The sequence below is a fragment of the Carcharodon carcharias genome, chromosome 5 (genome assembly GCF_017639515.1).
Source record: "Carcharodon carcharias isolate sCarCar2 chromosome 5, sCarCar2.pri, whole genome shotgun sequence".
Lineage (NCBI taxonomy): Eukaryota > Metazoa > Chordata > Chondrichthyes > Lamniformes > Lamnidae > Carcharodon > Carcharodon carcharias.
In genome coordinates, this window is record NC_054471.1 from 12,354,698 (window position 1) to 12,379,623 (window position 24,926).

General features: G+C 43.0%; 1 protein-coding gene across 1 annotated transcript in view; it reads right to left on the minus strand.

Moving 5' to 3' along the window:
* The window catches only part of enah (ENAH actin regulator), a 566,884-nt gene that overhangs the window by 200,506 nt on the left and 341,452 nt on the right, over positions 1–24,926 (minus strand). The window contains exon 4 of the mRNA XM_041188077.1: positions 22,796–22,880. Within this exon, the coding sequence (XP_041044011.1) occupies positions 22,796–22,880 (85 nt within the window). The remainder of the gene's footprint in view (positions 1–22,795; positions 22,881–24,926) is intronic.

The window sequence follows — 24,926 nt, forward strand, 5'->3', positions numbered from 1 at the left end:
GCAAAAAGGAAGATGGTTGTTCGAGATCAGTCATCTCAACTCCAGGAAATCATTGCAGGAGTTACTCAGGGTAGTATCCTAGGCCCAACCACCTTCAGCTGATTTATCACTGACCTTCCCTCGATCATAATGTCAGAAGTGGGGATGTTTGCTGACGATTGCACAATGTAAGCACCATTCACAGCTCCTCAGGTACTGAAGCAGTCCACGTCCAAATACAGCAAGACCTGGACAACAACCAGGCTTGGGCTGACAAATGACAAGTTAACATTTGCGCCACAAATGCCAAGCAATGGCCATCTCCAATTCGAGAGAATCTATCTATCTATCTATCGCACCTTGACATTCAATGGAATTACTATCACTGAATCCCCCACTATGAACATCTTGGGGGTTACCATTGACCAGAAACTGAACTGGACTAGCCACATAAATACTGTGGGGCTACAGGAGCAGGTCAGAAGCTAGGAATCCTGCGGCAAGTAAATCACCTCCTGACACCTAAAGCTTGTCCACAATCTACAAGGCATAAGTCAGGAGTGTGATGGAATACTCTCTACTAGCCTGGATGAGTGCAGCTTTAACAACATTCAAGAAGCTTGACACTGTCCAGGACAAAGCAGTCTGCTTGATTGGCACCCCATTACTCACAAATATTCACTCCCACCACTGTCAACACACAGGCCAGAAATTTGCCCCCATCGGGGGTGGGGGAGGTTGTAACCCGAACGGCACCCCCGATTGGGGACGCACCGCCATTTTGCGTGGGCGGGCCAATTAAGGCCCGCCCAGCGTGACGCTCACCCAGAAGCACTGAGCACTCCCTGTGCAGGCGGGGGCAGGGGGAGAGATTCCCTGCGCTCTTTCATGCATGCATATGAAAGAACGCAGAGATCTCCCTGAGGCACGAAGGTGCCTCCGGGAGATTTGTTTCAGTGCTAAGGTTTTAAATAAAGGTTAACACTTTTAAAACATGTCCCCTCATGTGACATTATCACATGAGCTGGGACATGTCCAAGAATAAATGTATAAATTGTTATTAGATTTTAAAACACTTCATGAAACCTCATCCCACCCATGGAGGAGATTTCATGAAAAATGCGAAGGCTGCCTGGGCTCTTTGCCTGCCCGCCAACCTTAAGGTTGGACGGACAGCTGATTAAATTGAATTAATTAGGTTTTAAATGGCCTTAATAGGCCTTTGACAGTTTGGCGGGTGCACAGCCGGTCTAAATGATGTGCGGTGATGTCGGGGCGCCTGCTCAACGTCACTGCATGTCATTTTATGTGTTGGTGAGCGGGCCCCGCCCTTGCTTGCTGATGGGAAAATTCTTCCCACAGTACCAGCAGTGTGTACCATCTATAATAAGCACTTCAGAAACTCATCAAGGCTCCTTAGGCAACACCTTCCAAACCCATGACCACCACCACCTAGAAGGACAAGAGCAGCAGATACATGGGAACACCACCACCTGGAAGTTCCTCTCCAAGCCACTCACCATCCTGACTTGGAAATATATCACCCTTCCTTCACTTTCGCTGGGTCCATATCCTGAACTGCCTCCCTAACAGCACAATGGGTGTACCTACACCACTGACTGCCGCGCTTCAAGAAGGCAGCTCACCACCACTTTCTCAAGGGCAATTAGGGATGGGCAATAAATGCTGGCCTAGCCAGTGAAGCCCACATCTCTTGAATGAATAAAAAAAGGAGTGACTGAAATTGGCTGAAGACTGGCATCTTTGATACTGAGGAGCTTAGGAGGAGGCCTAGATGGCTCACCAACTTGGCACTTCTGGCTCAAGATGACTGCAAAAGCGCCAGCCTTGTATTTTGCACTTACTTGCCAGTCTCTCCTGTAATTGAGGATGGAGGACGATCATTGAGGGTTCTCCTGTCTTTTCTCATTTCATTGTTCACCACCATTTACAACTGGATGTGGCAGGACTACAGAACTTCGATCTGACCCACTGATTGTGGGACAGCTTAACTCTGTCTATTGTGTGCCGCTTCCGCTGTTTAACATGCATGTAGTTCTCTGTTGTAGCGACATCATGTTGGCCCCTGATGCTTAGGTATTCCTGATGCTGCTCTTGGCATGCCCTCCCACACTTCTCATTAAATCAAAGTTGATCTCCCGACTTGATGGTAATGGACAGTAAGGAATATTGCTGGGCAATGAGGTTACAGATTATAATGGCTTGCTATTAGTCAAAAGGAGGACAGAATCCTGGAAAAGGTCCTGTTAATGAAGTTAAGAGTGAGGGGCAGGGAGAAAGGCTCCAAGGTTCAGATTTAAAGTAAAGAGCTGCAGAAAGCAAATTTAAAGAGACAAAAGCGCAGAAAGCAGATTTAAAGCAAAAACAGCCTGCAAGAGGCAAGAAGGTCCAAAGAGACAACTGAAGGTCTGTAACTCTTTGCTGTGGGCATGTGACACAGTGATGCTCCCCTAATTTGTTTTTTATTCATGCACCGGGTGTGTGCTTCGCAGGCTTGGCCAGCATTTATTGCCATCTCTAACTGCCCTTGAGAAGGTGATGGTGAGCCGCCTTCTTGAACCCCTACACAACATGGACTGCAAGAAAGACCACTCCAAGTATTAGTCATATCATGTGAATAAGCGCTTCCTGATATCGGTCCCCAATTTGGATTTTCCAGATTATACCTATGCTCCTTATTTTCATCATTAAGGAAAAAATTCCAAGTGACTCAGCAGAAAAATTGAATTGTGTGGAGCATAAATACCAGCATAGAGCTGTTTTACCAAACATTCTGATTCTGTGCTGAAAAATTAGTGGAGTGTTAAGAGTATACAACTGCATCACATGCCCATAGCAAAGAGTTACAGGCCTTCAGTTTTCTCTTTAGACCTTCTTGCCTCTTGCGAGCGGTTCTCACTTTAAATCTGTTTTCTGCAGATTTTGTCTCTTTAAATCTGAAGCTTGGAGGCCTCTCTTTCTGCCACGCAATCTTTACTTCACTTAACAGGACCTTTTCCAGGATTCTGTCTTGCTCCTTTGGCCTTGGGACCTTTTGGTTCTTTTGGGAAATCTGCAGCTCCCTCTCCCAGTGCCCCATCTTTCTGGGGTCCTGGCTTCAAACTGAACTTAAAACTGCTGTTTCTTTAGTTTTCCTGTATGTGTCTGTGGGAAGGACCTGCCTCTCTGGATCCCTATTGCTATGCAACAGCCCAAGCCTCCGACTCTTGTTTGTTTACCTCCAGTGTAAAAACTGCATTATAAATGCAGGCACCTTTTTAAAAGTGAAACTAAAACTGAAGTTGACCTTTCTCAACACACAGATGCAGAAATACAAATCAAACTTAAACTTTAAAGCCCAAACTCATTCCTAACACCTACAAATACCAATATTAACTTTCTTAAACTGTCTCTATTTCCTAACAATCTACATCAATAATCACAATCTTGCAATTTTCTTCCTGCCTTAAACCCTTTCAAATACCGTGCACTTCTATTAAATCTCCCATAAACCCTTTAATGCCCCACTGAATCTGGTCCTAGTTTTTGCATGTCATATCATGATATTCAAAGAAGCCTCCTGACTCAGTCTACTGACATGAAATCAATTCAATCCTCAAAGCGACGAGGTTTTTTTATTCCTATTTAACTATAGTGATAGGGAATTGTTACCAGAAATAAAATGTAACTCACTGACAGTGGTGTCAGAGAGCTCTGCTGCTCACTATCCAAGTGAATCAGGTTATATCAGAATTGAATAACAACTGGTGACCTGGAATTCTAGTCATCTTTGAAACTGGATATTGAGAATAAATCCAAACCTTTGAGTCACTATTATTATAAGATCAAATCAAAGTGACATTTGGACATCGAGCTCATCCTCCCACAGAAAGCTACAGTTCTCATTTATCTTGAAAATAATTCCAGGTCTTTTTTATTCATTACCCTACAAGACAGACTGCTCTACATATTAGTCATATCATGTGAATATTGGTCCCCAATTTGCCTTTTCTAGTTTATACCTTATTCTCACCATTAAGGAAAAAATTCTAAATGATTCAGAGCAGAAAATTTGAATTGTGCGGAGCATAAACATCAGCATGGACCTGTTGTACCAAACATCCTGTTTTGATGCTGCAAAATTGTGTGCAAACAGGCAGTCTAACAGGCGAGTAACAGAGAGACTTTTAATGGATTGAGATTTTGGTTAAGTATTCTGTATTGAGAGAGTTGGGGCTGAGCTGGAGTTAATCTACAGAATATGTTCTATTTAGATCTAAATATTCTTTCCCATATATGTTAATATGATAGTTCACTTGTCAACTTGAGTCCACTTGCCAACCTTCAGCACTCTCTTCTCACACAGTATAAATTTGCTGTTTCCCCTGACATTGGTATTTTCTTGTGAATTGTCCTTGAGTGCAAGACGAAATATCTCGACAAAAATTTTTTTTTTGAGCAATATGATTGTTGTTTAGTTGGATAAATGACAATGTATAGTTGAACCACAGCTTATTTACAAGCCCTAAAACAACAAGGTCCAAAAAACAACACAATCTTCCAACCGCCTGTTTGACTTAAATATAATGTTCTAATTACTACAAAGCCTAGCCATGGAACAGCATATTTCAACAGAACCACGTTCATCAATTTGTTTCCAACAGTAAAATTTACATTCTTACAATGCACACATGTTAAAGCTTAAGTCTGGTTATTTTTTGCCACTGAGCTTATTCCCTGAGCATACTGCTAAATGACTAATGATCTTTAGTCAGCCAGTGACAACAGGGCAGACTGCAGGTAACCTGAAAAGTTATGCAGACGATCAACTATAACAAAGTGCTGTCAATTGCAATCACTTGTCCCATTCCATCCAATTTTCTACTCTTGCTTTTCTCAACATTCTTCTTTATGAACATATTTAAGTTGATCTAATTTGTTCTTTTATTCAGGTCCATTCAGGATCTACTCATACCAATTTTTGCCTCTCCAGCCTGTTCTACTATTCAATGAAATCATGGCTGATCTGTAACTTATCTCCATATACCCTCCTTCGTCCATATCCCTGAATACCTTGCCCTAACAAAAATCTATCCAAGATTTAAAATTAAAAATTATTCAGCATCAATTGGTGTTTGTGGGAGAGTTCCATTCTCCTACCATCCTTTGCTTTTTGAAGTGTTTACTAATTTCATTCCTGAAAGGCCTGACTCTAATTTTTAGACTATGCTCCCCAAGTCCAAGACTTCCCAACCAGCAGAGATAATTTCTCTGTATCTATCCTATCAGATGTACTCAACAGCCTGAAAACTTCAAACATCTATCCCAGGGAATGTAATCCTAGTCTGTGTAATTTCTCTTTGTAATTGGAGTAACCCTTGGAGTTCCTGCATCATTCTGATAAATCTACGCTGCACTCCTTCCTAAGGTGTGGTGTCAGAACTGCTCACAGTAACTCCAGATGTGGTCTGACCAGGGCTTTGTATAGCTGAAGCACACCTTCTACTGTTAGAACCATATCTCTCAAGACTGAAGTTTTATTTTACAAAATGGAAGGACCTAGCATGACCTGCTTATTTGGTTGCTAACCTGGGATCTTTTTAAGAAGGTCTATATGGTACTTGAGAAAGACTTGTTTGGTTGTGTTGAATTGCAAAACACCTTAATTAATGAAAAGCTGGGAGACAAAAAGGCAATCACATGGGAGAGGGGGAAAAGACATTTAAGTTGTGAACCTGCTTGCTGCAAAGGCCGTTTTGTTGGAGAACAAGCTGAGAAAAGAATACTACTTTGGCTGGCTCCCTCTCTCTACCCTTGCCGAAAATTGTGTGTGGCTATCAACCTGTAGCCAAAGAACCCTTGTCTGAGTGAGCAGCAGTCCATTTGACAATGGGGGCATCACAATTGCATCTGATAAGAATATAAGAAAGCAGAGCAAAAGTAGGCCATATGGCCACTCGAGCCTGTTCCTCATTCACTAAGACCATGGCTGATGATCTACCTCAACTCCACTTTCCTATCATATCCCTTGGCTCCCTTAGTGTCTAAATCCTAGACTCACTTGAGAACCTTCCACGTGTACATTTCAGGAGCCAAAATATTAATTGGGAGTAGAAATTATGCCTGATTTTCCATAGGTTTATATATAGAGCTTGATGCTATATATATCAGTTTATTAGTTATACTTATCAGTTTATCAGTTAGTTCATCAGGCAAAGCTTATTGATAGATCATGTCCAGATTTAGGATTCCATAACTATATAATATAGGATAACAGAGGTGGTATAATTAACTATCCCTAACTGAATTCATCCTGTGGTAATAGTTCTTCTGTAGAGCACACTACTGAAAATAATAATCACAACCTCATTGTAAATTGACAATAATTGGCTTCATTGTACTCACTGTAAAAACTGTCTGATATCTGGTCCCATATTCCTCTGATGCACGTTTTTGTCTAACAGCTTCATGGCTGATAACTTGCACAAAGATAACTAGAATTGATTTGAGTCCTTTTATATCTTTCCCAACATGAATGGCTGGCTTATGAAATAGACTGAATTAATATCTCACAACTCAGCACCAATATAATGATGCAAATGTCTTAATGGAGCTTTTTCCAGTCAAACAGCTATTTCACAGCTCATCATCTCATAATAACCTAGGGGATCACTAACTGAACCAGCTGCCAAGTCTATCAATAAACTTAATCACGTCAAAGGTAAAAATAGTCTCAGTAGAAGTGACATAACAGTATAATTGCAAGAGGGTTATGATCGAAGTACTGGGAAAAGCCTCTATTTTCTTTTTGTGCGATATTCCCTTCAAGACCAAAGTGGACTGGGGAGTATTCTGAAAGAGGGTTAATTAGTTTCCTGTTTATGACATCACAGCAGGGGGTATGGCAGTGTAGTGGTAATATCATTGGACTCGGAGTGGAGAGGGCCAGGTTAATGCTCTGGGGGCATGGTTTCAATGGTAGAATTTAAGTTCAATTAATAAATCTGAATCATAAATCTAGTCTCAGTCATGGTAACCATGACAACCATCATCGATTGTTGTAAAAACCCTTCTGGTTTATTAACGTTCTTTCGAGAAGGAAATCTGCTGTCCTTACCTGGTCTGCCCTACATGTGACTCCAGACCCATAGCAATGTGGTTGACTCAACTGCCCGCCCAGCAAGCCACTTAGTTCAAGAGCAATTGGGGATGGGCAAGAATAGACCAGAGATAGTGTTACTGTCTGTATGTTATATAGTTGGAAAGGACATAAAGCTGAAGATAGGAAGGGCGAGGGATTGTGGATTGGACAAGGCTCTCTGCTGCTGTTTCAGCATTATCCAAGCCCACCAGGCGAGCTGAAGGTGTCGGAGGAGTCTCCAGGGAATTCAGTGCCATCAGGACTGTTGCAACCCGAATGAGAGAGGGTTCATGGGCGTATGCCTTGTCGATGGTAACCATGTCCAGGGACATTGGATGGAGTATGGTTGCTGGTGAATCACTGAATTGTTACAGTGCAGGGGGAGGCCATTTGGCCCATTGTGTAGCACTGGCTCTCCAAATGACTAATGCACTTAGTGCCATTCTCTTGCCTTGCCCACTACAGTCCCAGGCAGTGCATTCCAAAACTTAACCACTCACTGCGTGAAAATGTTTTCCCTCATGTCACCATTGTTCCTTTCGCCAACTATTTTAAATCTGTGCTCTCTTGTTCTTGATCCTTTCACAAGTGGGAACAATTTACCCCTACCTACTCTGTCCAGACCCCTCATGGTTTTGAATACCTCTATCAAATCTCTCAGGTTTCTTTTCTCCAATGAAACAGTCCCAACTTCTCCAATCTAACTTCATAACTGAAGTTCCTCATTCCTGAAACCATTCTTGTGAATCTTTTCTGCACTTTCACCAATGCCTTCGCATCCTGCCCAGAACTGGACTCAATACTTCAGCTGAGTATTGAGACTGGTTGAGGAATCTAAAATGTGGGTCACGGTCTCAGGGTAAGGGGCGGATCATTTAAGACTGAGGTGGGGGGTGAGAAAGTACTTCACTCTAGCAGTTGTGAATCTTTGGAATTCTCTAAACCAGAGGGTTGTGGACGCTCCATCGTTGAATAAATTTAAGGATGGGACAGGCAGATTTTGGGGGTCTCAGTGAATCAAGGGATATGGGAAACAGGCAGGAAAGTGGAATTGAAGCCCAAGATCAGCCACGATCTTACTGAATGGCTCAATGGGCCATATGATCTACCATTGCTCCTACTTTGTGTTCATGTGTAAATCCCCTTTTTCGTCCCTAATCGCACCTACTTCTCCTTTTACCACCCTTTTACTATTAACATGCCTAAACACGATGGAAGCGGCAAGAGGGAGCGAGATGGGAAGACCTGGTAAGAGACTTAAAGACCATGAGGGAGGGAGACACCCAATGAGAGGCTGGAACAGCGCGAGAGGGAGGGATTCACCGAGAGGCAGAGAGAGAGGGAGGGACTCACTGAGAGGCAGAGAGGGAGGGACTCACCGAGAGGCAGAGAGAGAGGGAGGGACTCACCGAGAGGCAGAGAGAGGGAGGGACTCACCGAGAGGCAGAGAGAGGGAGGGACTCACCAAGAGGCAGAGAGAGGGAGGGACTCACCAAGAGGCAGAGAGAGGGAGGGACTCCCCGAGAGGCAGAGAAGGGGAGGGACCCATCGAGAGGCAGGGAGAGGGAGAGACCCACCGAGAGGCAGGGAGAGGGAGAAATCCACCGTGAGGGAGAGAGAGGAAAAGACCCACCAAGAGGCTAAAAGAGCGCTAGAGGCAGCGAGAGACAGAGACCCGGCGAGAAGCTAAAAGAGCACTAGAGGCAGCGAGAGACCGAGACCCAGCAAGAGGCTAAAAGAGCACTAGAGGCAGCGATCCAGCGAGAGATTAATAGAGAACAAGAGAGAGGGAGACACCAGGTGAAAAGCTAAAAGAGTACCAGAAGGAATTCCTCGACCCCAGTGTGATCCAGGGCAACGACTTCTGCGGTAAGTGTCTGTGGCATGAGAAGATTCAGCTCAATGAATCTTGTTACATGGATGCTGTTCTGAGGGTGGCCACATCCCTTAGGATAGGGACTTGTGATTTGCTCAGTTGTCAGGACAGGAGGGTGTGGCTGCAAGCAAGGCAGGTATGGGGATCGCAAAGGTAGAAATGAAGCAGCCTCAGCCTTTGCAATTGCACAAAAGGTATGAGATTCTTGCAAATGTATGGATGAATGCAGTGGCTGCAGAGTGGATGAGCAAATAGACAATGGCACTGTGGTACAGGAATCCATTCAAGACAAGGATATTAATAGGAATGTAGTAAGGGACACTTATCAACATCCTGCAGGTACCATTGACGAGAAACTGAACTGGACTAGCCATATAAATACTATGGCTACAAAACAGGTCAGAGGCTAGGCATCCTGCGATGAGCAACACACCTCCTGACTCCCCAAAGCCTGTCCACCATCTGCAAGGCACAAGTCAGGAGTGAGATGGAATACTCCCCACTTGCCTGGAAGAGAGCAGCTTCAACAACACTCAAGAAGCTTGACGCCGTCCAGGACAAAGCAACCTGCTTGATTGGCACCCCATCATCAAAGATTTACTTCCTCCACCACTGACGAACCGTAGCAGCAGTGTGTATCATCTACAAGGTGCACTGCAGGAACTCACCAAAACTCCTTAAGACAGCACCTTCCAAACCCACGACCACTACCATCTAGAAGGACAAGGGCAGCAGACGCATGGGGGCACCATCACCTGGAAGTTCCCCTCCAAGCCATGCACCTTCCTGACTTGGAAATATATCGCCGTTCCTTCACGGTCACTGGGTCACAATCCTGGAACTCCCTCCCTAACATGTACCTACACTTCTTGGACTGCAGCAGTTCAAGGAAGCAGCTCACCACCACCTTCTCAAGGGCAATTAGTGATGGGCAATAAATGCTGAATTAGCCTACATCCTGCAGGTACCATTGACGAGAAACTGAACTGGACATGAATGAATAAAGAAAAAGTCAGGGGGATAGGCACAGTTCTCTGCAGCTCAGAGCAAGTGTCCAGATAGCTGAATTACCTGGCCACTGCCAGGATTTGGGGCATTTGCTCTGGACTGGAGAAGAACTAGCATTGGGAGGGGGAGGATCCAACTGCCTGTCCTCCACATGGGTACCAACAACAGGTAGAATTAGGGAAGAGGGTCTGCTGAGGAAATATGAGCAGCTAGGGTCTAAATTAAAAAGCAGAATCTCAAAGCTAATAATTTCTGGATTACTGCCGAAACCAGAACAAATTGGTTTGAAGTAAATAAAATTAGAGAGTTAAATGCATGGCTCAAAGATGGGTTTCGATTCACGGGGCACTGGCACCAGAACTGGGGAAAGTGAGAGTTGTACCATTAGGACAGTCTTCACCTGAACCATGCCGGAACCAGTGTTCTGACAAGTTGCATGCCCAGGGCTGGAGAGAGGGCTTTAAATTAAATACTGGGGGTGAGGAATAAAGTTTGGGAAGATGTGATCAATTAAATACAGAAGGCAAGGCAAAAGAGCAAGGTAGGAATAAGGGAAATGATGATCAGAGTGTGGCAGGAAGGGTCAGAGTATGCACCAGCAGATAAGGCTAGAGGTTACAAAAATAATTAAAAGACAGAATTAAAGGCTCTGTATCTGAATGCATGTAGCATTTGTAACAAAACATGAATTGACAACACAAAGAGAAATACATATGTTTGTTCTGATAGCCATTAAGAGAAATGGCTATACCACATGGACTTCAGCGGTTCAAGAAGGTAACTCACCACTGCCTTCTTAAGGGCAATTGGTGCACTGCCCTCCAGTTATCAAAATCCATGATGAGGCCTTGGACAACGTGGACCACTTTCCATACCTTGAAAGCCTACTGTCAACAAGGGCCGACATCAACGACAGAGTTCAACAACGCTTTCAGTGTGTCAGTGCAGCCATCAGCCACCTGAGGATGGGTGTGTTTGAAGTCCAGGACCTCAAACCCAGCACCAAGCTCATGGTCTAAAGAGCAATAGTGATACCTGCCCTCCTTTACGGCTCAGAGATGTGGACTATGTACAGCAGGCACCTTCGCAGGATCCTGTAAATCCATTGGCAGGATAGGCACACCAATGTCAGTGTTCTCGCTCAGGCCAACATCCCCAGCATTGAAGCATTGACCACGCCTGATCAGCTCCGCTCTGCGGGCCACACTGTCCACATGCCTGACACAAGACTCCCGAAACAAACGGTTTACTCAGAGCTTCAACACGACAAGCAAGCCCCAGGAAGGCAGAGGAAACACTTCAAGGACACGCTCAAAGCCTCCTTGAAAAAGTGCAACAGCCCCACCGACACCTGGGAATCCCTGGTCTAAGACCGCTCAAGTGGAGGAAAAGCACCCGGGAAGGAGCTGAGCTCCTTGAGTCTCATCACTAAGGGCTAGCTGAAGCCAAGTGTCAACAGCGAAAGGAGCGTATGGCAACCTGGGGATCCCAACCACCCATTTCCCCCTACCACGGTCTGTCCCGCCTGTGACAGAGGCTGTAGGTCACGCATTAAACTCTTCAGTCACCTGAGAACTCATTTTTAATGTGGAAGTAAGTCATTCTCAACCCTGAGGGACTGCCAAAGCAGAAGGGCAATTAGGGATGAGCAATAAATGCTGGTCAAGCCAGTGACATCCACATCCTATCAATGAATTTTTAAAAATGACAAAGACTGAGATCTGAATATTGAAGGGTGCATGACATTTAATAAGGACAGGAAGCTAGGAAAAGGTGGAGGAGTGGCTCTGTTAATTAAGGGTGACACTGGTACAAGTAGAGAGAGGTCTCCTTAGTTCTGGAGATCAATATATAGAATCAGTTGGGGTAGAGATGTGAAATTGTAAAGGTAAGATGTCACTTGTGGGAATGGTTTATAGGCCCCCCAACAGTAACCATGCTGTAGGGTACAGAATACAGGAAGATATAATAGAAGCTTCTAAGAAAGGTACAGCTATAATCATGGGTGATTTCAATCTACATATATATTGGACAAATCAGATTAGCAAAAGTTGCCTGGATGATGGAGTTCAGAGTGCTTTCGGAACAGTTTCTTACAGCAGCACCTTCTAGAGCCAACCAGAAACTAAACTAGATCTGGTAATGTGCAATGAGACAGGATTAATTAATGGTCTCATAATGAAGGCACCCATAAGTAGCAGTGATAATAATATGATTGAAAAATGATATAACTGCTTCAGAAGCAGTTCAGAAAAGGTTTACTCGACTCATTGCTGGCAAGAAAGATTGAACAAGTTGGGCCTATACGTATTATTTTCTAATCCACTGGGACCATTCCAGAATCTAAGGAATTTTGGAAGATTATAATCAATGCATCTACTATTTGTGCTGCCAATTCTTTCAAGACCCAAGAATGCAGGCCATCAGGTCCTGAGAACTTGTCAGCCTTTGGGTCTAATACATTCAGTTTGAGGGAGGGAAGAGTTGATCTAAGACTGGTAATTTAAACTTAACTAAGGACAATTGTGAAGGGATGAAGACAGAGCTGGTGACCTGGGAAACTCAGTTAAGGGAGTAGAAATAAGAGTTAAGGGAATAAGTCAGTAGTGATGCAGTGGTATACATTTCAGGAGATATTTCAGAATACTCAGAAAAGATACATTCCAGTGAGAAAGAAAGACTCTAAGGAAAGGATGCACCATCCATGCCTTACTAAGTAAGCTAAAGGTAGTATCAGATTGAAAGAAAATGCATATAAGACCACAAAGATGAGTGGCAGGTCAGAAGATTGGACAGAATATAAAGGACAGCAAAGAATAACTAAAAGATAAATAAGGAGGGAGAAATTAGAGTATGAGAGAAAGCTGGGTAGAAATATCGAAACAGACAGGAAGAGTTTCTACAGGTATTTAAAAAGAGAAAAAGTGAGTGTTGGGCATTTGGAGACAGAGTCTGAGGAATTAATAATGGAAAATAAGGAAATGGCAGACGAACAGAACAGATACTTTGATCTGTCTTAACTGTGGAGAATAAAATAACATCCCAGAAATATGTATGCATCAAGAGGTGAAAGGGATGGAGGAACTTAAAACAATTACAATCAACAGGGAAAGAATACTGAGAAAATTATTGGAACCGAAAGCTGACAAGTCCCCAGGTCCCGATGGACTTCATCGTAGGGTCTTAAATGAAGTACCTGCTGAGATACTAGATACATTGGTTTTCATTTTCCAAGATTCCTGAAATTCTGGAAATATCCCTTCAGGTTCTGCAATTGCTCTTCATTTAAATAATATTCTGCTTTTCTATTCTTCCTGCCAAAGTGGAGAAGTTGTTTTTTAATTCATTCATGGGATGTGGGCTTCGCTGGCTGGACCAGCATTTATTGCCCATCCATAGTTGCCCTTGAGAAGCTGGTGGTGAGCTGCCTTCTTGAACCGCTACAGTCCATGAGGTGTAGGTACACCCACAGTGCTGCTAGGAAGAAAGTTCCAGGGTTTTGACCCAGCGATAGCGAAGGAACGGCGATATATTTCCAAGTCAGAATGGTGAGTGACTTGGAGGGGAACTTCCAGGTGATGGTGTTCCCATCTATCTGCTGCCCTTGTCCTTCTAGATGGTAGTGGTTGTGGGTTTGAAAGGTGCTGTCGGGAGCCTTGGTGAATTCCTGCAGTGCATCTTGTAGATGGCACACATTGCTGGTACGTGCATCAGTGATGGAGGGAGTGAATGTTTGTGGATGTGGTGTCAATCAAGCAGGCTGCTCTGTCCTGGACTGTGTCAAGCTTTTACCACATTATATTCCATCTGCCAAATTTTTGCCTACTTTTACTCATTTAGCCTCTCTATCTCCCTTTGCAGACTCCTTTTGTCCTCCTTGCAACTTACTTTCCTACCTATCTTTGTGGCATCAGCAAATTTAGCAATCATATATTTGGTCCCTTCATATAAATTGTAAATAGTTGAGGCCCCAGCGCTGATCCCTGTGGCACACCACTCGTCACGTCTTGCCAACCCAAAATTGACCCATTTATGTCTTCTCTATCCCCTGTGAGCTAACGAATCCTCCATCCATGCTAATGTGTTAACCCTTACACCATGAGCTCTTAGTTTGATGTGACACCTTAGTCTTTTGGAAATCCAAGTACAGCATAGCTACATAGTTCCTCTTTAAGCATGTTGCTTGTTACTTCCTTTAAGAACCCTGGTAAATGAGTCAAACATGATTTTCCTTTCACAAAACCATGTTGATTCTACCTGATTGCATTAAGATTTTCTAATTGTCCTGCTATAACCTTCTTAATAATAGATTCTAGCATTTTGCCTATGACAAATATTATGCTAACTGGTCTGTAGTTTCCTACCTCTTCCTCTCTTGAATAGAGGAGTTACATCCACTATTTTCCAATCTTATGGGACCTTTCCAGAATCTAGGGAATTTTGGAAAATTACAACCACGGCATCTATTATCTCTGTATTTTAAGACCCTTGGATAAAATCCAATAGGTCCTGATGACTTGACAGCCTTTAGTTACAATAGTTTTCTCAGTAGCCTTTCCCTAATTATTGTAATTGTTTTACGTTTATCCCTCCCTTTCACCTCTTGATTTACAAGTTTTTCTGCGATTTTTTTTGTCTTCTACAGTGAAGATGGACACAAAGTACATGTTCAATATTTCAGCCATTTCCTCATTTCCCATTAATTCCCCAGACTCACTTTGGAACAATGCTCACTTCAGTCACCCTTTTGTTTTTATAAATACTTGCAAAAACTCTTATTACCTGTTATTATATTTCTAGCCAGCCCTTTCTCATATTTTAGTTTCTCCCTCATTTTGACTTTAGTTATTCATTGCTGGTTTTTAAACTTTGTCCAATCGTCTGACCTACCACTAATCTTGGCAGAAGTGTTTGCTTTTTCTTTCAATTTGATACCATCTTTAACTCCCTTAGTTAGCCTCAGATGGTGTATCCTTCTCACTGGAACGTACATTTCTTACTGCAATGTACCTTTGCTGAGTCTTATGAAATATCTCCTTAAATGTCAGCAACTTAATCTCAACTGACCTATCCCTTTATTTAATTTTCTAGTTCACTTTAGCTAGCTCTGGCTTCATAGCCTTGTAATTGCTTTTATTTAGCCTCACTGGTCTTACACAACTCTTCTCTAAACAGGGCAAAAGTAGAGAGTAAAATAGTCAGGATTATTAAAAATAGATCTTAAGAGCTTCTACAAGTATATAAAAAGCAGGAGAGCAGCTAAAGTAAAAGTTAGTCCCTCAGACAGAAGAAACTATCATAGAGAATGAGGAAATGGCAGAGACATTGAACAAATATTGTGTGTCTGTCTTCACACAGAGAAGCAAATTACAAGCCAGAAGTAGAGGGTATTGAATGGCGGAGCAGGCTCGAGAGGTTGAATGGCCTAATCCTGCTTCTAATTTGTATGTTAATAACCAATTAGATTAATAGAGTGAGGAATTTAAGGTAATAATATCAGCAGTGAAAAGGCATTGGAGAAACTTAAGGGAATAAAAACCAACAAATACCCAAAACCTGATGACCGTTGTCCTGGAGTCCAAAAAGAGTTAGCTGCAGCGATAGTAGATGCATTAGCTATAATTTTCCAAAATTCATAAGGCTATAGAATGGTTTCAGCAGGTTGGATGGAAGTTCGCAAATGTAACTTCATTATTCAAAAAAGGAGGGGGAAGGAAAGCAGGGAACTACAGGGCCAAATAGCCCGATATCAGTCTTTGGAAAAATACTGGAATTTATCACTGAAGGAGTTTTAACAACGCACTTACAAAATCATAGCACAATCAAAGTTAACACAGTTTTACAAAGGGAAATTGTGTTTAACAAACGTACTGGAGTTTTTGGAGGCTATAATAGTAAGGAGCACACGAGCATGCAGGCTTTCAGGAATTCACCAAGGCTCCTTCGACAGCACCTTCCAAACCCACGGCCACTACCATCCAGAAGGACAAGGGCAGCAAATAGACTTGGAAATATACCGCCACTGTTGCTGGGTCAAAATCCTGGAACTCCCTTCCTAATGGCACTATGGGCGTACCTACACCACATAGACTGAAGCAGTTCAAGAAGGCAGCTCACCACCAGCTTCTCAAGGGCAACTGAGAATGGGCAATAAATGCTGGCCCAGCCAGCAAAGCCCACACCCCGTGAATGAATAAAAAATAAGGCGGGACCTCATCTCCAGACAACTGTGTGGTGGTCACTCCTACTGATACTATCATGAACATATGCATCTGCAACAGACAGGTTGGTGAGGATGAGGTCAATTATGTTTTTCCCTCTTGTTAGTTCCCTCACCACATGCCGTAGACCCAGTCGAGTAGCTATATCCTTTAGGACTTGGCCAGCTCAGTTAGTAGTGGTGCTACCGAGCCACTCTTGGTGATGGACATTGAAGTCCCCCACACAGAGTACATTCTACACCCTTGCCACCCTCAGTGCTTCCTCCAAGCGGTGTTCAACATCGAGGAGCACTGATTCATCAGTTGAGGCAGGGCGGTGTGTGGTAATCAGCATGAGGTTTCTTTGCCCATGTTAGATGTCATGCCACGAGACTTCATGGGGTCCGGAGTCAATGTTGAGGACTTCCAGCACAACTCCCTGCCTACTGAATACCAATGAGCCGCCACCTCTGCTGGGTCTGTCCTGCTAATAGAACAGGCCATGCCCAGGGATGGTAATGGTAGTGTCTGGGACATTAACTGTAAGATACGATGCCATGAGGATGATTATGTCAGGCTGTTGCTTGACTAGTCTGTGAGACAGCTCTCCCAATTTTAGTTCTAGCCTCCAGATGTTAGTAAGGAGGCCAATTTGCTACCCTTGTCCTTCTAGATGGTAGCGATTGTGGGTTTGGGAGGTGCTGTCGAAGAAGCCTTGCTAAATTCCTACAGTGCATCTTGTAGATGGTACACTGCTGCTTCTGTGTGCCGGTGGTGGAGGGACTGAACGTTTGTGGATGTGGTACCAATCAGGCGGGCTTGCTTTGTCCTGGACGGTGTCAAACTTCTTTGTATAATTAGGGGGATAGATACTGTTCTCTGCAGCAGTGAGCATGAGTCTCAAAGGCTGTGTTGCCTGCCCGGTGCCAGGGTTAAGGACATCTCCTCAGGGCTGGAGAGGAACTTGGTGTGGGAGGGGAGGGATCCAGTTGTCGTCATCACATTGGTACCAATGATATTGATAGGACTAGAAAGGAGGTTCTGCTGAAAGAATTTAAACAATTAGGAGCTAAATTAAAAAGCAAAACTTCCAAGATAATAATCTCGGGATTACTACCTGAGCCATGGGCAAACAGGCATAGGAGGGTAAATAAAGTCCAGGAGTTAAATGCGTGGCTCAAGGGTTGGTGTGGGAGGAATGGGTTTAAGTTCATGGGGCACTGGCATTAGCACTGGGGTAGAAGGGAGCTGTTCCGGTGGGAGGGGCTTCACTTGAACCGTCCTAGCCAATCGAATAACTAGGGCTGTAGAGAGGGCTTTAAACTAAATAGAGGGGGGCAGGGTCCTGGAAAGGGGATATGTAGGTTTATAAAGCAAAAGGATATGGCAGCATTGCAGGGCAGCTACTTAGGTTATGATACCCAGTGTGTGACAGGAAGGGACAGAGTGTACAAACATTTAAAAAAAACAGCAAATAGGGTCAAAAAGGGAAAAAATAGTAAAAAGGCACAATTAATGGCTCTTTACTTAAATGCACATAGCATTCGGAACAAAATAAATAAGGGTAATTACAAAGGAATGAGGGCAGAGTTAGCTGCAGTGGACTGGGAAAGGAGTTTAGCAGAAAAGATGGTTGATGAACAATGGCAGATGTTTAAGAAAATAGTTCATGACTCACAACAAAGATATATCCAGAGAGGAAGGAGGGCTGTAGGAAGGGGATAAACCAACCATGGTTAACCAAGGAAGTTAAGGATTGTGTCAAAGTGAAAGAAAAAGCATACAATGTGGCAAAGATTAGTGGTAAGCTAGAGGATTGGGAAAGTTTTAAAAACCAACAGAAGCTGACCAAAAAAAAGAGGGAGAAAATAAACTTTGAGGATAAACTAGCAAGTAATATAAAAACAGACAGTAAGAACTTTTTTAAATATATAAAAAGAAAGAGAGAGGCCCAACTCAATATAGGCCCCTTAGAGAATGAAGCTGGAGAAACAATAATGGGGAACCAGGAAATGGCAGAGGAGTTGAATAAATACTTTGCATCAGCCTTCACGGTAGAAGACACTAATAGCATACCAAAATTGCTAAATAATTGTGCGGCAAAAGTGGGGGAGGAAACAAATACAACAACTATCACTAGAGAAGAAGTACTAGTGAAACTAATGAGGCTAAAGGCCAACAAGTCACCTGGACCTGATGGGTTGCATCCTAGGATATTAAAGGAAATAGCTGCAGAGATAGTGGATGCAGTGGTAGTAATCTTTCAAGAATTCTTAGATTCTGGAAAAGTCCCAGAGGATTGGAAAACTGCCAGTGTAACACCCTCATTCAAAAAGGGAGGGAGACAAAAAACAGGTAACTATAGGCCAGTTAGCTTAACATCTGTCATTGGGAAAATGTTGGAGTCTATTATAAAGGATGTAATAGCAGAGCATTTAGAAATGCATAATCTAATCATACAGAGTCAACATGGCTTCATGAAGGGGAAATCATGCCTGACAAATTTATTAGAATTCTTTGAAGACGTAACAAGCAAGATAAAGGGGAACCAGTAGATATAATATATTTAGATTTCCAAAAGGCGTTTGACAAGGTACCACACATGAGGCTACTTAATAAGAGCCCATGGTGTTGGGGATAGTATATTAGCATGTATAGAGGACTGGCTAACTAATAGAAGACAGAGAGTTGGGATATGGGGTGCATTTTCAGGAAGGCAACCTGTAACTAGTGGAGCACCACAGGGATTACTGCTGGGGCCACAATTATTTACAATATATATTAATGACTTGGATGAGGGAAACAAACATACTATTGCCAAGTCTGCAGATGACACAAAAATAGATGGGAAGGCAAGCGGTGAGGATGACACAAAGAGTCTACGGAGGGATATAGACAGGGTAAGTTAGCGGGCAAAAATGTGGCAGATGGAATATAAGGTGGGAAAATGTGAGGTTATGCACTTTGGCAGGAAGGAGAGAGGAGCTGAATATTACTTAAATGGAGAAAGACTGAAGAAAGCTGCAGCACAGAGGGATTTGGGGAACCTCATTCATGAATCCCAAAAAGCTAGCAAACAAGTTGAGCAGGTAATAGCGAAGGCAAATGGAATGTTGGCCTTTATTTTAAAAGGAATAGAGTATAAAAAATGGGAAGTCTTGCTAAAACTATACAAGGCACTAGTTAGACCACACCTAGAATAAGTGTTCCCTTATCCCAGGGAAGATATACTGGCATTGGAGGCTGTCCAGTTAAGATTCACTAGGTTGATTCCAGGTATGGAGGGATTTTCTTATGAGGAGAGGTTGAGTCGGTTTGGCCTGTACTCATTGGGGTTTAATAGAATGACCTAATTGAAACATAAGTTTCTTAGGGGGCTTAATAGGGTAGATGCTGAGAGGTTGTTTCCCCTTGTGGGAGAGTCTAGGACCAGAAGGCACAATCACAGAGTAAGGGGGCACCCACTTAAAGAGGAATTTCTTCTCTGAGGGTAATCAATCTGTGGGATTATTTACCGCAGAGGGCTGTAGAGGCTGGGTTGTTAGGTATATTAAAGGCTGAGATAGACAGATTTTTAATCAGTAAGGGAATCAAATGTTATGGTGTAAAGGCAGGAAAGCGGTGTTGAGGATTATCAGATCAGCCATGGCAAACAAGGAATGGCTGAGAAGACTCAGTGGGCCAAATGGCCTACTTCTGTTCCTATGTCTTATGGTCTTATTGAGTGTTGTGGGAGCTGCACTCATTCCAGGCAAGCAGGGAGTATTCCATCACACTTCTGACTTGTGCCTTGTGTCCTGACTTGGACAGGCTTTGGGGAGTCAGGAGGTGAGTTACTCCTCGCACGATTCCTAGTCTCTGACCTGCTCTAGTAGCCATAGTATTTATATGGTTATTCCAGTTCAGTTTTTGGTCAATGGTAATCCCTGGGATGTTGATAGAGGGGGATTTTGCCTTCACATTGAGGATACCCTCTATCATATTGGATGGCACTAACACCACACTAAATGGGATAGATTTTGAACAGATCTAGGCTTCCATGAGGTGCTGTGGGCCATCAGCAGCAGCAGAATTGTATTCAGACACAATCTGTAACCTCATGGCCTGGCATAACCCCCACTCTACCATTACCATCAAGCCAAGGGATCAACCCTGGTTCAATGAAGAGTGCAGGAGGGCATGCCAGGAGCAGCACCAAGCATACCTTAAAGTGAGGTGTCAATCTGGTGAAGCTAAAACACAGAACTACTCGCATGCCAAATAGCATAAGCAGCAAGTGATGGATAGAGCTATGCTATCCCACAACCAATGGATCAGGTATAAGCTCTGTGGTCCTGCCACACCCAGTCGTGAATGGTGGTGATCAATTAAACAACTCACTGGAGGAGGCGGCTCCACAAATTCCCCAATGCTCAATGATTGAGGAGTGCAAAAGATAAGGCTGAAGCACTCGCAACAATCTTCATACCAGAAATGCCGAATGGTGGTGGTGGTGGTGGTGGGTGGGGTGGGGGGGTCAACAGTGATGGGGGAAAGGACATGGGAGACTTGAGGAGGGGAGAGGATGGGAGGACTAAGCAGAAACATAACAAACATACAAACAAGGAACAGGAGTAGGCCATTTGCCCCCTCAAGCCTGCTCTACTATACCATTTTTCTCAAAATGAAAGTGAGCGGAGTCATGGACAGAATGAGGACGTGAGTTCCAGAGGATATGAGCCTGACAGATGCAAGCGTGTGAATCGAGAGTGATGAGGTGGTTGACTTACCCTGGCAGATCAGATGAGAGAATTCCTCCTCTTCCTGCACTGGATGGCTTACCTCCTCTGTGCTTTGGTGGCGCTGACCACAGCTTCCACTGCTGGATTGGATCTCCTGCGGCCGGGAAGACATCATGGCAGCCTTCCACTGCATCCAGCAAGCACCCGAAAGAGGCATCACCAAATTTGGTGGCTGCCGTCTTCTTCGCTTTTGGGGCTGTCACCTGGAGCAGTCCTAGTCTGAAGACATGAAGTAGGCATGCGTTATGGTGCACTTTAAATATGGCACCCAGAGCAAGGAAGCGCTGTGGTCACGGCATGATGGGCAAATCTGAGCCTGACTGCCAGCAATCTGGCATGTCTCCATGAATGCATAATTAATGAGGTGGGATGATAAGGCACAAAAAGCCATAATTGCAGCTGCTGGGTAAAATGCCCTTTCTCCTGCCCTCTATCTCTGAGCGAATCTGGGACGATTCTGCTCTAAGACTCCATAAGCCAGAGATTGATGGGCTGGTATTGCAACAAGAAAAGATCTCAGGGTTACGGCGAAAAAGTTGCTCAGGTTGCAGTGTCTTGAAGGCAATTACAAAGTGAACAGAATGTCAGTACCTGTACATGGAAGTGCAGTATGTAAATTGTGAGCTAATTGCAAAATTATATCTGGTTTTGTGATCCCATGTGCTGTACTGTTTGTAGTTTTGATTTATTTTTTAAATGGTTATTGGGTTATTTCAGGGTATGCAAAAGAGAATTAGATTAAATCCAGAACTAAGAGAACAGAGCTATGGTGATTAGCTATGGTCGAGCATTTCACTCACGAGAAAAGGAAGCTTCGGATGTGACTTAATATTATTTGGGCTATGGAGAATATTGTTTTTGCAAGTCTTTCTGTATGTACTAAACTCAAGAACAAAGAGGTCAAAGATTCAAATTAAGAATGTCAATAGAGATTGGCAATACTTTCCCCCTGTAAAAAAGGTGATAAAGAGCAATTTTGTAATTGGAAACATTTATCTACTATAACTTATTTCAACAGTTCCAATTTATAGATTTAAGGTAAGGAGCAGGAGGTTTAGAGGGGATGTGTGGAAGAATTTTTTCACCTAGAGGGTGGTGGGAATCTGGGACTCACTGCCTGAATGGGTGGTAGGGGAAGATACCCTCATAAAACGTAAGAAGTATTTGGATGTGCACTTGCGATGCCATGGCATATAAGGCTATGGGCCTAGTGCTAGAAAATTGGATTAGAGTAGTTAGGTACTCGTTTGACCGGCGCAGACTTGATGGGCCAAAGGACCTTTTCTCTGTGCCGCAAAGCTCTATGATTCTGAGGCTTTACTGACAGTCTTTTGAACTGTGTAGTTCTTTTATTTAATTAATAAATAAAATCTCACAGGATTGTTTTTCCAATAGAAATCAAGGCTGAAGTGTTTGCAGTTAATTTTTAACAAGTCTGATTAAAAACCCTAAAAACCAGACAATGTTAAGTTGCAACTACTGAGAGTTTGATGTTAACTGTGGGTGCAAACACCTGCTTTAATGTACAATGGTACTGCAAGATTTAGACTGATGGAAACATTTTCATGAATTCTCACAAGACAACATACATCAATTCCAAGATGTTCTTAATCTAAGATCTGCCTTGACTTGGCTGATTTTGAATAGATGCCCAGCTGCTTGTTAGAGAGAGAAAGAGAGAGAGAGAAAGAAAGAGAGAGATAAGAAAATCATCCATTTATCCCAACTGCATCCCCCTGAAATAACAGCATTAGACACACCAGTACAAGTCACCATTTTTTCTCTGCAGGAAAAACAAGTGAGTCTTTACCGCCTCTGAATTTCCAGTTCCTCCTGGCATGGTCCATTCTGCACTTGTGGAAACAGTTGTGAATTTTGTCGTGATAATGTTGGACCTGAAACAGGGAAATAAGGAAAGTCATTTAAAAATTATGTAGAAAAGAGCATTTTTAACACAAGTACAAAGGGTGCGCACATATGAAGATACGAATTAGGAGCAGGAGTAGGCCACTTAGCCCCTCGAGTCTGCTCCGCCATTCAAGAAGATCAGGGCTGATCTGAATATAACCTCAACTTCATATTCCTACCTAGCCCAATAACTTTTCATCCCCTTGTTAATCAAGACTCTATCTAGCTCTACCTTAAAAATATTCAAAGACCCTGCTTCCACCGCCTTTTGAGGAACAGAGTTACAAAGACTCAAACCGAGGAAACAATTTCTCGTCATCTCTGTCATAAATGAGCGACCCCTTATTTTTAAACCCTTAGTTCTAGTGACTAACTAAGTGACCCTTAGTTCTAGACTCTCCCGCAAGGGTAAACATCCTCTCCACATCCACCCTGTCAAGACCGCTCAGGATCTTAAAGGTTTCGATCAAGCCACTCTTACTCTTCTAAACTCCAATGGATACAAGCCTAGCCTGCCCAACCTTTCCTCATAAGACAACCCGCCCATTCCAGGTATTAGTCTAGTAAACCTTCTCTGAACTGCCTCAAATGCATTTACATTTTTCTTTAAATAAGGAGACAAATACTGTACAAAGTACTCCAGATGTGGTTTCACCAATGCCCTGTACAACTGAAGCATAAGCTCCTTTACTTTTGTCTTCAATTCCCCTCACAATAAATGATAACATTCTATTAGCTTTCCTAATTACCTGCCGTCACTTTTATGATTCATGCACTAGCATGCCCAGATCCCCCTGAATCTCAGAGCTCTGCAATCTCTCACCATTTAGATAATAAACTTTTTTATTCTTCCTGCCAAAATGAACGATTTCACACTTGCCCACGTTATAATCTATTTGCCAAATCTTTGCTCACTCAATTAACCTATGTCACTTTGTAGGCTCCTTATGCCCTCATCATAATTTACTTTCCTACCTATCTTTGTGTCATCAGCAAATTTAGCAACCATTCCTTTGGTCCCTTCATCCAAGTCATTTATGTAAATTGTAAAAGGTTGAGGCCTCGGCACTGATCCCTGTGGCACACCACTTGTCACATCCAACCAAGCAGAAAAACACCCACTTATGCCAACACTCTGCTTCCTGTTAGCTTACCAATCTTGTATCCATGCCAATATGCTACCCCTTAAACATAAGCTTTTATTTTCTGCAATAACCTTTGATGTGGCACACACAGATTTATTCACTCATGGACATCATTGAGCAACTGTTTGTTCCCCAAACAGAATGCAACTCCTCAGCAAGTTCTTTTGTGTAAATAATTTAGGTAGAATTGCATATTCAGTTTAAATCTTTTAGAGCTATAATTAGTATACAGAAAGCTGTGCAAATGAATTCCCTTTGACAGACTGTATATTCAAAGATTGCCAATAACAGCCAGCAAATGCTGAAAGTCACCATGTAACATCACAGTATGACCACCCATCCTGCAAATTCAAGTGACAAAATGTGAGCCGAGAACTTGGCCATACTGAGTTAGGAAGTCTCAGTCTCAGCATCCCTAAGTTAGGGAGAGGAAATCAACCAAGGTTCCCACAACTGATTGTTATCCAGTGATTCCTACTGAAAGGACTTGCTTGATCAGCACATGACTGGATTCAGCAGTGATGCCCCAGATGTGAAGAACCTAGCAACCTCAGGATCCAAGGTCACACATGAGAAATGGTCACTTGGTTGATATATGAGAGGCCACCAAAAGCTCAGTGAATGAAATGTACAGGAATCCATGTTTACTAAATGGGGGAATTAAAAGCAATATAAAGGAGAATGGCAACAAAACACAAATAATCCTCACATGTCCTCATGATTATTGTTCTCTATGTTGTTATGAGCCAATGTACCCGACACTCATCACCATGCTTCTTGCTGGGTTATTCAGTCATTTCTTCCCACAAGATGTTTAATATATAAAAATGGAATTGGATAACATATAACATTCTAAAACTACTAAAGTATAATATTCAAAGATAATCT